The following is a 13,406-nucleotide window of genomic DNA, read 5'->3' on the forward strand; positions in this document are numbered from 1 at the left end:
CAAAATCAAGACAAAAGACACAAACTCGTTTCGTTTACTTGACCATGAAATTTATGGCCGTATCTTTAACTCTAAAACTGCTGATATCCTGTCCTCAATACTTGGTGTGTCCTCCATCACTGTTAACGGCAAGGAGTCGTCTTCTCATACTCCAAACGAGACATCTGATCTGTCCCTGGTCAATCCCCTGCCATTTCCTGATCAGGATGCGTCGCAATCCCTCGAGAGTGGTGTCAGGCTTGATGGACTTGTTCACTTTCTTCTGCTGCAGAAGTCACACTCGGGCGGCCACTCCTTGGCAGGTTGTCCACATTTCCCTGAGCTTGGTAGCCATTCCACCATTTTACTGACCGTCGCTGGTGACGTTCCAACTTGATGAGCTGCAGCTCGAATCGACATACCGGCTTCTATCAAACCAACGATCCGTCCTCTTTCCTGTTTGGTCAGTTGAGCCATCTTTCCTGTTATCTTGAAACACCTTTCCCTGTCTTACCATAATCAGGGATTCTGGCTCTTAACCCATTTTGTTGTATGCCTCCCATCTTTGACCCCTTTGCTTGGTTACTGACAATTATTGCTGATGTTCATCGCAACCGATTTATCCAAAACGCGACAAAAAAATCATTTATAAAGGGCGGGCAAAAGAAACGCTGATCTTACTCGTCACAATACAACGATTTAGCTTGAATAGGGGCTTTTGCAACTTTTGAAATTCGACCTTAAGCCACTCAAGTGTCCATAAATCCACTAAACAACATCGTAGCGCAACATAAGATGTGTCAAAATGTGCAGAAATTAACAGTGAATAGAAATGAATAATTATTTTTTGGCATACTATTTCAGGTTCCGATATATCTGACCATTTGTAAGTGTTTAGATACTTTATTGGCGCAGTTTACTTTTACAACATCTTTCTACCCATATGCATTTTATGTAAAAAAACCGGTTACAAACGCTTTTCAAAGACCAACTCGACCGATCCAAGGCAACGTGTTCCTTTAAAGTGGTTATAAAAATACAACTTATTTAATGATAACTACATGTGGGATTTATTTAAATATGAACTTACCAACAACATTGTGTTTAGAACTGAATGGTTCTATGACAGTTTGGTCCCGGTAACTTCGGAATCCCTGAATGGTGACCTTTGATTTTAAAATTAAATAAAAGAAAATGTTATTAGAAATCAGCATATTTCATTTGTTACCTTGGGTTGTTTCTTAATCTTAATTAACTAAATAATAAAATACCAAAACCCAAACAAAATTGCTACCTGCCTACACTTACAGGTTACACAAACAAACCCCTGTTTTGCATAATTCCCTAGCCTTCATTCATTTGTCAAATGAAATGTTAAGGAAAAAAGACACTACATCAAAATAATAATAAATATAACTTAATCAATCAAATTATTAATAACAATTTTATATATTTATAACATAATTCCAAATAAACAATCAAGTCTTAAAAACTCTTCTTCTTGACTCAAAATCATACTATCTTTGTCCTAAAGAAAAGAATCTTCTGTCATTTCATTGATTTTGATTGTCATTCACATTCATATATATATGTCAAAATCATCAGAATCATTGAATGTCTGTAAGTGCAAGCCTTGTCATGCTTGTTGATCTGTGCTGTGGAGTCAGGAGTGTGTGGTTGGTTTTTGAATGGTCGTGAAATATTAAATAATAGTCATGGGGCTCCTTGTTTGGTAAAATAACTAAATAACCCAATTAAATTTCGTGAAATGGATAGGCTATTCCCATTCCATTTCCATGTTATGCTTTAGATCTTTCTGATCCCCCTCCTTTAAATACTAAAAAAGTGCGCTATCACCTCAGAATCATCGCAATGCCCAACCAAATAACGTTATTCGTATGTAAAAACATGTACAAACACATACGATCGTATTTTTTTGTAACATGACAATAACCTAAAAACTTACCTGTTTTATATACATTTTGCAAGAATCACTAGATTTTCTGACACAACCTTATTGGGGTTGATTTTAGCAACACCTTAGACAAGCAGAATGGAGATCGCTCATTCTTTAAGGTTAAATCTAGGCAAAACGATGACAATCTGGGGACCTATTTGCGGAAAATTGAGCACAAAACCAAAATGGCGCGCTTCTCAAGAACGGATGATTCCATTTTTTGTAGGTACAAAGCGTTGTCGGCTAAATATAAATAGTCCGGTGATTGATACGTTTAGGTTACGTTTTAGCAACATAACCAAAAATATACAATGAAAGAGCACAAAAAGGATGTTAACGTCAGTCATATTTGTTTTAATGAAGTTCAAAGGTAGACAAAAATGTACAATGCTATACCCATGCTGTAGAATGGGATCGACCATCAAGAGCTTTGTGACTCGCTGGTACCCAAGAAGTTATCGTTGCGTATCCAGACGCGGATGAACCGTTTACCAGCTTGAAAATAAATTAATAAGATATATTGTTAAATTTACCCATTGCTTTCATGTGGGGGACTAGCTCAAATGGTAGAGCGCTCGCTTAGCATGTGAGAGGTACCGGGATCAATGCCCGGGTTCTCCAATATTCCCTTTTTTCCTTTTCTGCGAAAGAAAACTTTTTACATTTCTTTATACCGTAATTTTGCCTTTTCAGAGTCTTTTATAAAATATAAAAAAACATAATTTCCCTTCTTTTCATTAACACAATTATTCTTAACTAGTACATATTATTGAAGCTTGTAAGTTGTATGTCATGATCACAACGGAATACTGATTATACTGATAAATGCTTTAATTCAAGAAGGAAGACTGTGGAACAACCTACATCACATGTAGGTCTACGTGTACATGTAGGGTACATGTACATGTATGTGCTTATGCACCAATTTTAAATTCTTTTGTACTTCTTTGGGTTAGACAATTTTTTAATTGGTTCTATTAATTTGTGCATTGAATGATGCTGCCCGATTGATAGTAATTCTAATAAATATTTTGCTTCTTTTCGTATAAACGGTATGTTTTATTTTGTAATTGTTCAACTTAAACTTTTGTATGGTTGAATTTGTCAATAGTATACACGTAATCATCATCATTCCCCCATCTTGAGTCAATCGAGTATACTCGCACATTGGTTGAAGAGCTATCATAAGGCAATGCAGGGCAAACTTTCAGAAAATATCTGCCTAGCAATTATTAGCTGTTCCGACCTACCGTCGGAACAGGTATTGTTTTTGTCGAGATTTTTATTATTTTTATTATTAGTATTATTATAGCTGTTCCGACCCGTCGGAACAGGTATTGTTTTCGTCTTGATTTTTATTGTTTTTATTAGCTGTTCCGACGTAGTGGTCGGAACAGCTATTGAAAGCTATTGAAATCTTCGTGGTAAGAAGCACCGTAAAACGGTTGATATTATAAAACAGTGTTCAAAACGACCAATTTGAAGTTCTGTAGTCTAGTAACATTGTGAAAGTGGTAATTTTTCACACAAAACTAAACAAATTTCGAAAAGGCTTCATGCAACAAGCCTTTTAATAGTATATGCAGCATCTGAAAGCATCATTTTTTGTTTGCAACTTTGATGACCAATATATTGTGTCTCAAATTCCACAGGTTTGCTATTCTCATGCATGTCTTGGAATACAGCAAGTGAGGATATTGTCTTCCACAATTATCATAAGTATCCACTGCCTTTAATGTATGTTGCACATGACTGTTAATGATCGAAGTTCATGTGACCCCGCGACTCCTCGCCACTGTATTCATAGAACTGTTTTCACTTGGCGTCAGTGTTGTACCAAAAGGCTCGTTGTAAACGCAGCTTGTATGTTGTTGAGATCAAGAAAGAGACATGGATTCTAATAACTTGCCTGAAAACCATCTGATCTGGTCGAAGAAGAACTCTAGCAGAAATGGTTGGCGTTGGTTTTTGGCGGGAACGCTCCTTAACCTTACTATAACATCACTTATTGTTGGGTCGATGCTGTTCTATGTTCACGAAGAACTACAGTCTGTTAAGGTATAGTACTGGAACGAGACATTTGCTATACTATTGTTATTAATGAAACCAAAGGATAAAATTAACAAATTGAACTCGATCACTGTAGCTTGCAACCCTGAGGAGACCTGTCAACAATTGAATGATAATTATGTGAACCAGCAACACTGGGTATGCTACCCCTCTTACTATAAGTGTTCCGAGTTCTTTAACGGCACAATTTATGGTGTTAGTATCTTGCTCAAGGACGCACGTCTCACGACCGGGACTCGAACCCACACACAATCATGTCAAACAAAAAACACACAGGTTGTGTCGAGTGCTTGCAACCGCTGGGCCTCGTCACGCCACAAAATCAGGCTGATTGACGACGATATGAGCTTGGACCCCAGGCCATTAGATTCCTTCCAAATCTCAAAAGATTTTGACTTATTCCCACTGGGCTGCCTCTCAGATAATATGGCTTCCAAAATACCGAATCAAACAACAAACATGTATATATTAATATGCCAGGAGTAGATTTGTGTGTGTTGATCTGGGATATTTGGGTTTTATACGAATTTAGGACCAGTTACTTTCACATGAAGACCGATTGTTTATCTTGGAAAAACATGTCACCACAAACGACGCCACTCAGCAACAAGGCACTCCTACTCCCGAAGTGAATGGTCAGACTTCGAATAAAGCCCAACTGCGAATACGGAGAGATCATGAACCACATATATCTACTGAGAACGGCCATGCTGAGGGGAATATGACGTTTCAATCGGGATTTCATACTTCCCAAACTGGTAAGAATCGAAGGAGGAAAGTTAATGTTAAAGGAGCTGCCCTCGACATTATCTTTTACAGATTATGCACATTATCTGCACAAGCAAGTGACAGATGTATTATGGATAATAAAGATAGAAGTAGTACAGCACGGACTCAACTCTTGCAAAGAAGAGGCACTCCTTTCTAGGAAAAATATTGAAATTTTATTTCGAGGTAACTACCATTTAGAGACAACAAAATACTTTTGTAAAGTCCAAGAAGCCCGGTCCTGACATAGTTAAGGTCTTTTCTTCACGATGATGGAATCCTTGCCCTTATATTTCATAATTTAGATCCACTTAGACTATACTCTCCAGTTTTAACTTGCCGGGACGGAAAAGATGGGAAGGATGGCAGAGACGGTCGTGACGGGAGGGATGGAAGGGACTGCCGCCCGGGACAACCCGCTAGTCCAATACCACCCATTGGACCGGGACAACCCGGTGAGCCAGGACCACCCGGTGAAACAGGACTTCCTGGTGGGCGAGGCCAACCCGGTAAGCAAGGACCAAGGGGTGAGCCAGGACCAACTGGTGAGCGCGGACCAACTGGTGAGCCAGGTCAAACTGGTGAGCCAGGACTATCCGGTATTGCAGGAAAATCTGGTATCAGAGGACCACGTGGTGAGCAAGGGCCTCAAGGAAAACAGGTAATTGAAGTTTTGTTCACATGGTTTAATAGACCCTTCCCATGAAATAATATGTAAATTGCACATAGCGCGTGCGCACTAACGTTTTGGTTGGCAATTTAATGAGGGAACATCGCGCTGTTTTGTACACGACTAATGGTAGCCTTGCTCAAGGCAGTCGAATTATTCACTCCGAAAAAAGACCGCCGCTGTATAAAAACCCACCAGTATTCACTGTGCGTACAACCCACCCGTATTAACTGTGCGTAACATCGCACGACACGATGCCCCCGTACACTATCCGCATGCGGAGGCCGTCTGTCTCCGCATGCGGTTAGTGGTGTACGAGTGCGATGACTTGTGTGAACAGTATTCGTGCGATGTGACAGTGTGTATACGGGTGGGTCACACCATGCACAGGGTATACGGCGGGTGGGTTTACAGCTGTGTCTTTTCGGAGCGAATAATGCGACTGCCTTGAGCAAGGCTAGACTAATGGCTGCGTGACGCAGACGCGATTGCGCTTCTGCTCAGTGCACAACTCTAAGGCGTTTGCCAACCAACAGGGTATGTACGCATACGTGAATGTAATTAGCATAACATTATTTCATGGGAAGGGTCCATTGCAGCTGGTAATGAAAACAATGATCACGACGCAAAAAAAAAACGCATTCTATTGGTTAAATTATTGTTCCACGCAGAATATGCCCACGCTCATTCAACCATCGGGGCGTGCATTGTTAACATTCTCGTTTTCGTTCTCGTTACCGAGGCCTGTGTGACCGGGCCTTTTACCTACGATTTTGGACCTATTAAGATTTAAAAAAATATATAAATTATTCATCTGTCGAGAAAAACTTTTTTTCTGAAGACGAACAGAGAGCACTGTTCGAAGCGTCGAGACCAAACCGGCTTTAACCATAGCCGACACTCCCTCAAAAGAGATTTACTATGGTTGTATATACTGCAAGTTTACTATTATTTATAGATTATTCTAATCTTTCACACCATGCAAAGCTTCAAATATCACTTAGCTGAATCCCATCCATTATTTCCCATGCATAAAATGGCAATAAATTATTTGTCTGCAAAATAATGATATTGCAGGGGCGTAGTTCTTCAGGACCGACATACATTCGGTGGGGAAGAACCACTTGCCCAAACCAGGCAGGCACAGAGCTCGTATATCAAGGTAGGTTTTTCTGTTATTACAATGAAGCCCATTAAAGGCAGTGGACACTATTGGTATTTGTCAAAGACTAGCCTTCACAGTTGGTGTATCTCAACATATGCATAAAACTACAAACCTGTGAAAATTTGAGCTCAATCGGTCATTGAACTTGCGAGATAATAAGGAAAGAAAAAAAACACCATTGTCACAAGAAGTTGCGTGCGTTTAGATGGTTGATTTCGAGACCTCAGGTTCTAAACTTGAGGTCTCGAAATCAAATTCGTGAAAAATTACTTCTTTCTCGAAAACTATGGCACTTCAGAGGGAGCCGTTTCTCACAATGTTTTATACCATCAACATCTCCCCATTACTCGTCACCAAGAAAGGTTTTATACGCTAATAATTATTTTGAGTAATAACCAATATAGTGTGCACTGCCTTTAATCGAACTTGGCGTTTATGTTCGCAATTTTGTTGGTGTGCTGTATATTTACATTATTCACAAACAGCATTCCAGGAGTACTGCACTATGACAACAATGCTAATATTTAGGTGTAATTTCTCGACAGGTTATGGTGCTGGCGCATTTTGGGATCAAAAGGGGGGAAGCACGGATCTCTTCTGTCTCCCAACTGATCCAGATGTACCTGCTTCATACATAGATGGAACCCAATCAGGTACCTCACGCCTATATGGAATGGAATACCAAGTCGAGATAGTTGACCCCTTTTCTCATGAAAATGCTGAAGTTCTTCACGATCATAGCGTGCCGTGCGCGGTGTGTCGTCTCACCAGTCGGGGCACTCAGGTGTTATTTCCCGCCAAGAACGAATGTCCTGACAACTGGACAAAGGAATATAAGGGTTACCTCATGTCAGAATATAGTACCCAGGCGAGGCAGCAAGCTGTATGTTTGGATGAGGCACCTGAGGTCATCCCCGGTACTCAGGCCAATGATAACGGGGCGCTTCTTTACGTGATGGAAGTTGTATGCATTTCCCTCCAGTGCCCTCCGTATGTTAATGGTCGTGAAATACAGTGCACGATCTGTAGCATTTGAGTTACGATTCACGCCACTCTGAAGGCATTGAAGCACGGTTTAAACATCGGCTCACGACGGGTTCTTCAACGGCCGTTTAAAGCCGGCAGGGTCGGCGGCCGTGTGATAAATCGCACGGCAACGCACGGCAACGACCCTGCAAGGTTTTTAACGGACGTTTAAGAACGAGTCACTACTCTTTTATTCAATGCCCTTTTGTTAAAAAACGTAAAAAAATACAGTTATAAACACTTTAACCATTAAAAGTTCGAGGTTTGATAAAAAAAATTCATAAATATCTCAGACAGTTTCACTATTTCTATTGGTGGAGAGCGCGTCACGTGGGTGTGTATAAACCTTTGTTTATGACCGGTAAAAGGTGTTAGTTCATGGGCGTGACACGTGACCTTGCACCTGTTCTTATAAGACAGTTTCTTCATTCCTATTGGTCAAGAGCAACGGCTGAAACATCACGCGATACGCGCGACGCGCACAGCATTCCCTTATAAGGAGTTGTTTACCTGAGGGCGGCGGAGGGCTTTACCATTTCATAGCTGGAGGGGTGTTGTGTTGAAAGATTGAAAAATTATAATTGTTGCATTTATTTTTACTTTTTGACCGAAAAGGTATTTATGAATGGGAATCAAAGTATGTTGAATCGGTTTTCAACTAGTGGTTTCAACCCGCCGATGCCTGGTTCTTTATAATTTACCTCGACTTCGTCTCGGTAAATTATCAAGAACCAGGCCTCGTTGGGATTAAACCACTAGTTGAAAACCTCTTCACCACACATTGATTCCCTTTAAAATCAAAACTTTGTGAAGAATCTGCCCGTGGGTTGTGTGTTCGCGGGCGCGTGATTACGAATACTTTGCAATTGTGTTTACTCTACGCATTACAGGCAAAGTCTGCCTCGATTGACGTCACGAACAGCGCCCTCTCGGGTCGGGGTCTATTCTTAAATTTGTAAATAACATAAGAACTGATTTTTTAAAACCTTAGTTAACTGTTTATTCACATTCCACTCATCAAAACACATGTATTAGTGACAAAAGCTTTATTTTGAAAAAATACCACTTCCAGGTGACTTCAAGAACTCGTCGCCTACTCTTTTATTCCCTTATTTATACACCCCACGTGACGCGCTCTCCACCGCTAGGAATAGCGAAACTGTCTGAGGTATTTATGAAGTATTTGTCACTGATTGCCTGTTTTGATCATTGCAAATGCACCGTATTTTTTAATCGCCTGTACAATGATTGGCTTGAAGATTATGACTTTTAGACATTCAGTATAAAGCGAAGGTTTTTTTTCTAGTAAGTCACTGTAAAAGAAAACAAAATTACATGCAAAACTCATTAGGCGATGTCGGTGGGCTGACGCGTCATGACGTATGCACACGCGCATTGTGTCATTCATTCCCCCTTATTACCCGTCTTCCTGTTTACGAAAGATTAATTTCTATGTAGCTCTATTGTGTACATCCATTTAAAATGAATATTTTATTTTTTTTGCCTTGCACAAGAAATAGGTCTCGATGCTAAACTTTGTTAATTTGGTTGAACAAGATTGTTTACATTTATCAATGGAACATCCCATGTATTGTAGATGTCATGTTTTGAGCGCGTTGTACCGACCTCAGTACATTCGTTCCTATCATTATCACTACATCTTGAGCAAGAATCAGCCCAAGCTCATGCATCCAGCCCATCCTAGCAGTCTTGGATAAGACCACCGGGAATGAGTGAAGATTTCATCAAGCTCTATATCAACATCCACTCTCTAGAAAATGTTTAGATCCTGATTGATAAGCTCATTGTCAATAACAATTAGTATAGTTAAAGGAACACGTTGCCTTGGATCGGTCGAGTTGGTCTTTGAAAAGCGTTTGTAACCGTTTTTTATAAAATGCATATGGGTAGAAAGATGTTGTAAAAGTAGAATACAATGATCCACACAAACATGCCTCGAAATTGCGTGGTTTTCCTTTTACCTTGTCGACTAACACGTCGGCCATTTATGGGGGTCAAAATTTTGACTCCCATAAATGGCCGACCATGTTCGTTCGCACAGTAGAAGGAACCCCACGCAATTTCGAGACAAACTTGTGTGGATCATTGTATTCTACTTTTAAAACATCTTTCCAACCATATGCATTTTATAGAAAACGGTTACAAACGCTTTTGTTTTGACCAACTCGTCCGATCCAAGGCAACGTGTTCCTTTAATCTATGGTTTGACCTAGACAAATTTGCAACAGAAATGATTTTTTTGCAAGTGTCTCCTGAGACCCTCTTAAACAACATATCCAAAGAGTAGAAAAAAGTAAGCAGGGGAAACCTGCATAATTTGCATAAATTAAAAATTACCGTTTTCCCCCTAAAAACTTATGCACACCCTGTACACCGTAAATATTTTATTTTTTTCACATGATTCTTTTTCATGAGATTGTTCAATGCATTGTTTCTAAACGAGTACAAAAAAATTTAGAAGGCGGCCATTTTCCCCGCCAAAATAGATTTAAGGCTTTTAAATAGGATAAAAATGTGAGTTAAATAGCTCGCTACGCGGATGTTTATGCCTTAGACTATGTGGTAGGTGTTTTTAAGTAACTTTACTTTTAAGTCCCATTTAATGTCGCATGACAGTTCAAGGAACACGTTGCCTTGGATCGGTCGAGTTGGTCTTTGAAAAGCGTCCTGTGACCGTTTGTTATAAATTGCATATGGTTAGAAAGATGTTGTAAAAGTAGAATACAATGATCTACACAAGTATGCCTCGAAATTGCGTGGTTTTCCTTTTACCTCGTCGACAAACACGGTCGGCCATTTATGGGAGTCAAATTTTTGACTCCCATAAATGGCCGACCGTGTTAGCTCGCGAAGTAAAAGGAAAACCGTGCAATTTTGAGTGATACTTGTGTGGATCATTATATTCTACTTTTAAAACATCTTTCTAACCATATGCATTTCATAACAAACGGTTTCAAACGCTTTTCAAAGACCAACTCGTCCGATCCAAGGCAACGTGTTCCTTTCATTACATTATTTATCACTATTTTACAAACTATACTTGTGACAATGGTATATTCAAATTAACAACTATCAACTTTATTACACTTATATGAGACATTCAAAAGCAACCCTAACTTGCATGCAGTGTTTAACTGGAAAAGTTGCATGACCCCAAAATAATTTTATAATAATACCATTTTATTTATTCAGAAAAGACACAGTTCGATGTTTGCATACATTTGAATTGGTATGCAACGGATTTTGATGTAACACTACCTTCAATACATGGTTTTAAGAGTTTTGAGAACTAAAATGGGGCAAAGAACATTAGAACTCCTCGCTCAAGCTGTCAGTGGCTACCTGAGGCGAATTCGTACAGTTTATTCCCTAGCCTTTAATGTATGTTGCACCTGTTTAGAGACAACGCAGGTTCATGTGACCCGCGACGCCTCGCCACTGTATTCCTAGAACCGTTTTTCAGTTGGCGTCAGTGTTGTACCAAAAGGCTCGTTGTAAACGCAGCTTGTATGTTGTTGAGATCAAGAAAGAGACATGGATTCTAATAACTTGCCTGAAAATCATCTGATCTGGTCGAAGAAGGACTCTAGCAGAAATGGTTGGCGTTGTTTTTTGGCGGGAACGCTCCTTAACCTTACTATAACATCACTTAAATTGTTGGGTCGATGCTGTTCTATGTTCACGAAGAACTACAGTCTGTTAAGGTATAGTACTGGAACGAGACATTTGCTATACTATTGTTATTAATGAAAAAGGATAAAAGGATAAAATTAACAAATTGAACTCAATCACTGTAGCTTGCAACCCTGAGGAGACCTGTCAATAATATTGAATGATATGTGAACCAGCAACACTGGAGTAAATACTTCTACTTTCACTATTTAGTGTTCTTTAACGGCACAGCAATTATGGTGTATCTGCTCAAGGACACACGTCTCACGACCGGGACTCGAACCCACACACACATGCCAATTAGAAACATCACAGGTTGAGTCCGGAGCTTGCAACCGCTGGGCCTCGTCACGCCACAAAGTCAGGCTGGTTGACGGGGATGAGCTTGGACCCCAGGCCGTTTAGATTCCATCCAAATCATACAAGATTTTGACTTATTCAGACTAATATGGCTTCCAAATTTATATACCGAATCAAACAAGACTAGTGGTCAGAACAGCTATTGAAATCGTCAATATTTTTATTTGTTTTTACTATTATTATTTGTATCTCTCAAAAACCGATAGGTTTAACCAGGGCATTTTGTGTCTAGCAAAAGTCATACTTGGCTTAGTATAAAAGAGTCATATCCTATACCATATTAAAGCTTAGGTTTTGAAGTTGCAGTTAAATGTAATTAGCATAAATTTAATAATTAATTAACTAAGTAATAACGACATGAAGATTTAATTAGCCAATCTTTAGACTGCCATATCTCACAAACTATACGTCCGATCGCAATTTTGTTTTCAATTTTATACTTTTTGAGTACTGTTTAACTATTCCATGGCCTTACAATCCGGACGACCTGTTCGTTTCCTAAATTTGATATTTTGTGTTAAAAAATATACTGATTCTAAAAATAATGCTTTCCGTCTATTAAAACCAATCAAGGTGTACGTCTATCATTAACGAATAAATTAAAATCGTGGCGTCATGGGTACAACGTAGTGTGTACAAAGTATTAGGTCCAGCACGCGGTTAGAAAACAAATACAAGGAAAGGATGTCAACAACAGGACAGCGTCGAAGACTCCCCTCAAGTAAGTCCTCAATCCAAACAGGTCCTCACTGTCAACATAATGTGTTGCAACACCCATAGAGAAAGTGTACAGCCCCATGAAAGCTTAGTGACTACATCCAGAAGCTTTGATGAGTTTTTCTTTGCAGCACTATATCTCAAGAAGTGAACGGCCGATTTCAGTAATAGATTCCAGTAATAGACTCCTTCGATGTGCCTTGGGTAACCGTGACCCCGATTTGACCTCTACTTCCGGGTCAACCGAAAGTGGGCCATATCTCAAGAGTTACACAATCGATTTAAACAATTTATTCAGTTATAGACTCCTTAGGTCTTAAAACTTGTGGGGAAAAATCGTGGCCTCATTTTGACCTCTTCTTCCGGGTCAACCGGAAGTGGGACCATTTCTCAAGAACTACACAACCGATTTTCAAACTTTCTTTCAGTTATAGACTCCTTAGGCATTAAAAATTAACTTTGAAAACCGTGACCCCATGTTGACCTTTTCTTCCGGGTCAACCGGAAGTGGGACCTTATTTCAAGATTTACACAACCGATTTTCAATTTTGTTTCAGTTATTAACTCCTTTTACATTGGACATTCGCATTGGCTAGCCGTGACCCCCATGTTGACCTTTACTTCCGGGTCAACCGGAAGTGGGACCATATCTCAAGTACTAAACAACCGATATTCAATCTTTTTTTCAGTTATAGACTCCTTAGGCATAATAGTGACTTTCAAAAACCGTGACCTCGTGTTGATCCCTATCAAAAAAAAAAGCGTTTTGTGACCGTTTGTTATGAAATGTATATGATTAGAAAGATGTTTTAAAAGTAGAATATAATGTTCCACACAAGTATCACTCAAAATTGCACGGTTTTCTTTTTACGTCGCGAACTATCACGGTCGGCCATTTATGGGAGTCAAAATATTTTGACTCCCATAAATGGCCGACCGTGTTATTGGACGATGTAAAAAGAAAACCACGCAATTTCGAGGCATATTTGTGTAGATCATTG

At 39.5% G+C, this 13,406-nt stretch overlaps 2 protein-coding genes across 2 annotated transcripts in view; one reads left to right on the plus strand and one right to left on the minus strand.

Moving 5' to 3' along the window:
• The window catches only part of LOC139940360 (structural maintenance of chromosomes protein 3-like), a 39,340-nt gene extending 37,152 nt beyond the window's left edge, over positions 1–2,188 (minus strand). The window contains exons 1-2 of the mRNA XM_071936574.1: positions 1,946–2,188; positions 1,070–1,145 (exon numbers count right to left, since the gene is read on the minus strand). Coding sequence (XP_071792675.1) covers positions 1,070–1,145; positions 1,946–1,960 — 91 coding nt within the window. The 5' untranslated portion in view covers positions 1,961–2,188. The remainder of the gene's footprint in view (positions 1–1,069; positions 1,146–1,945) is intronic.
• Positions 2,189–3,771: 1,583 nt separating this feature from the next.
• LOC139940665 (uncharacterized) lies at positions 3,772–8,327 on the plus strand. The gene is made up of 5 exons (XM_071937023.1): positions 3,772–3,994; positions 4,539–4,764; positions 5,080–5,435; positions 6,522–6,606; positions 7,155–8,327. The coding sequence occupies exons 1-5, from the start codon at positions 3,827–3,829 to the stop codon at positions 7,643–7,645; spliced, it is 1,326 nt and encodes a 441-aa protein (XP_071793124.1). The 5' UTR covers positions 3,772–3,826; the 3' UTR covers positions 7,646–8,327.
• The last annotated feature ends 5,079 nt before the right edge of the window (positions 8,328–13,406 follow it).

Source organism: Asterias amurensis, chromosome 8 (assembly GCF_032118995.1).
Source record: "Asterias amurensis chromosome 8, ASM3211899v1".
In the NCBI taxonomy this organism is placed as follows: Eukaryota; Metazoa; Echinodermata; class Asteroidea; order Forcipulatida; family Asteriidae; genus Asterias; species Asterias amurensis.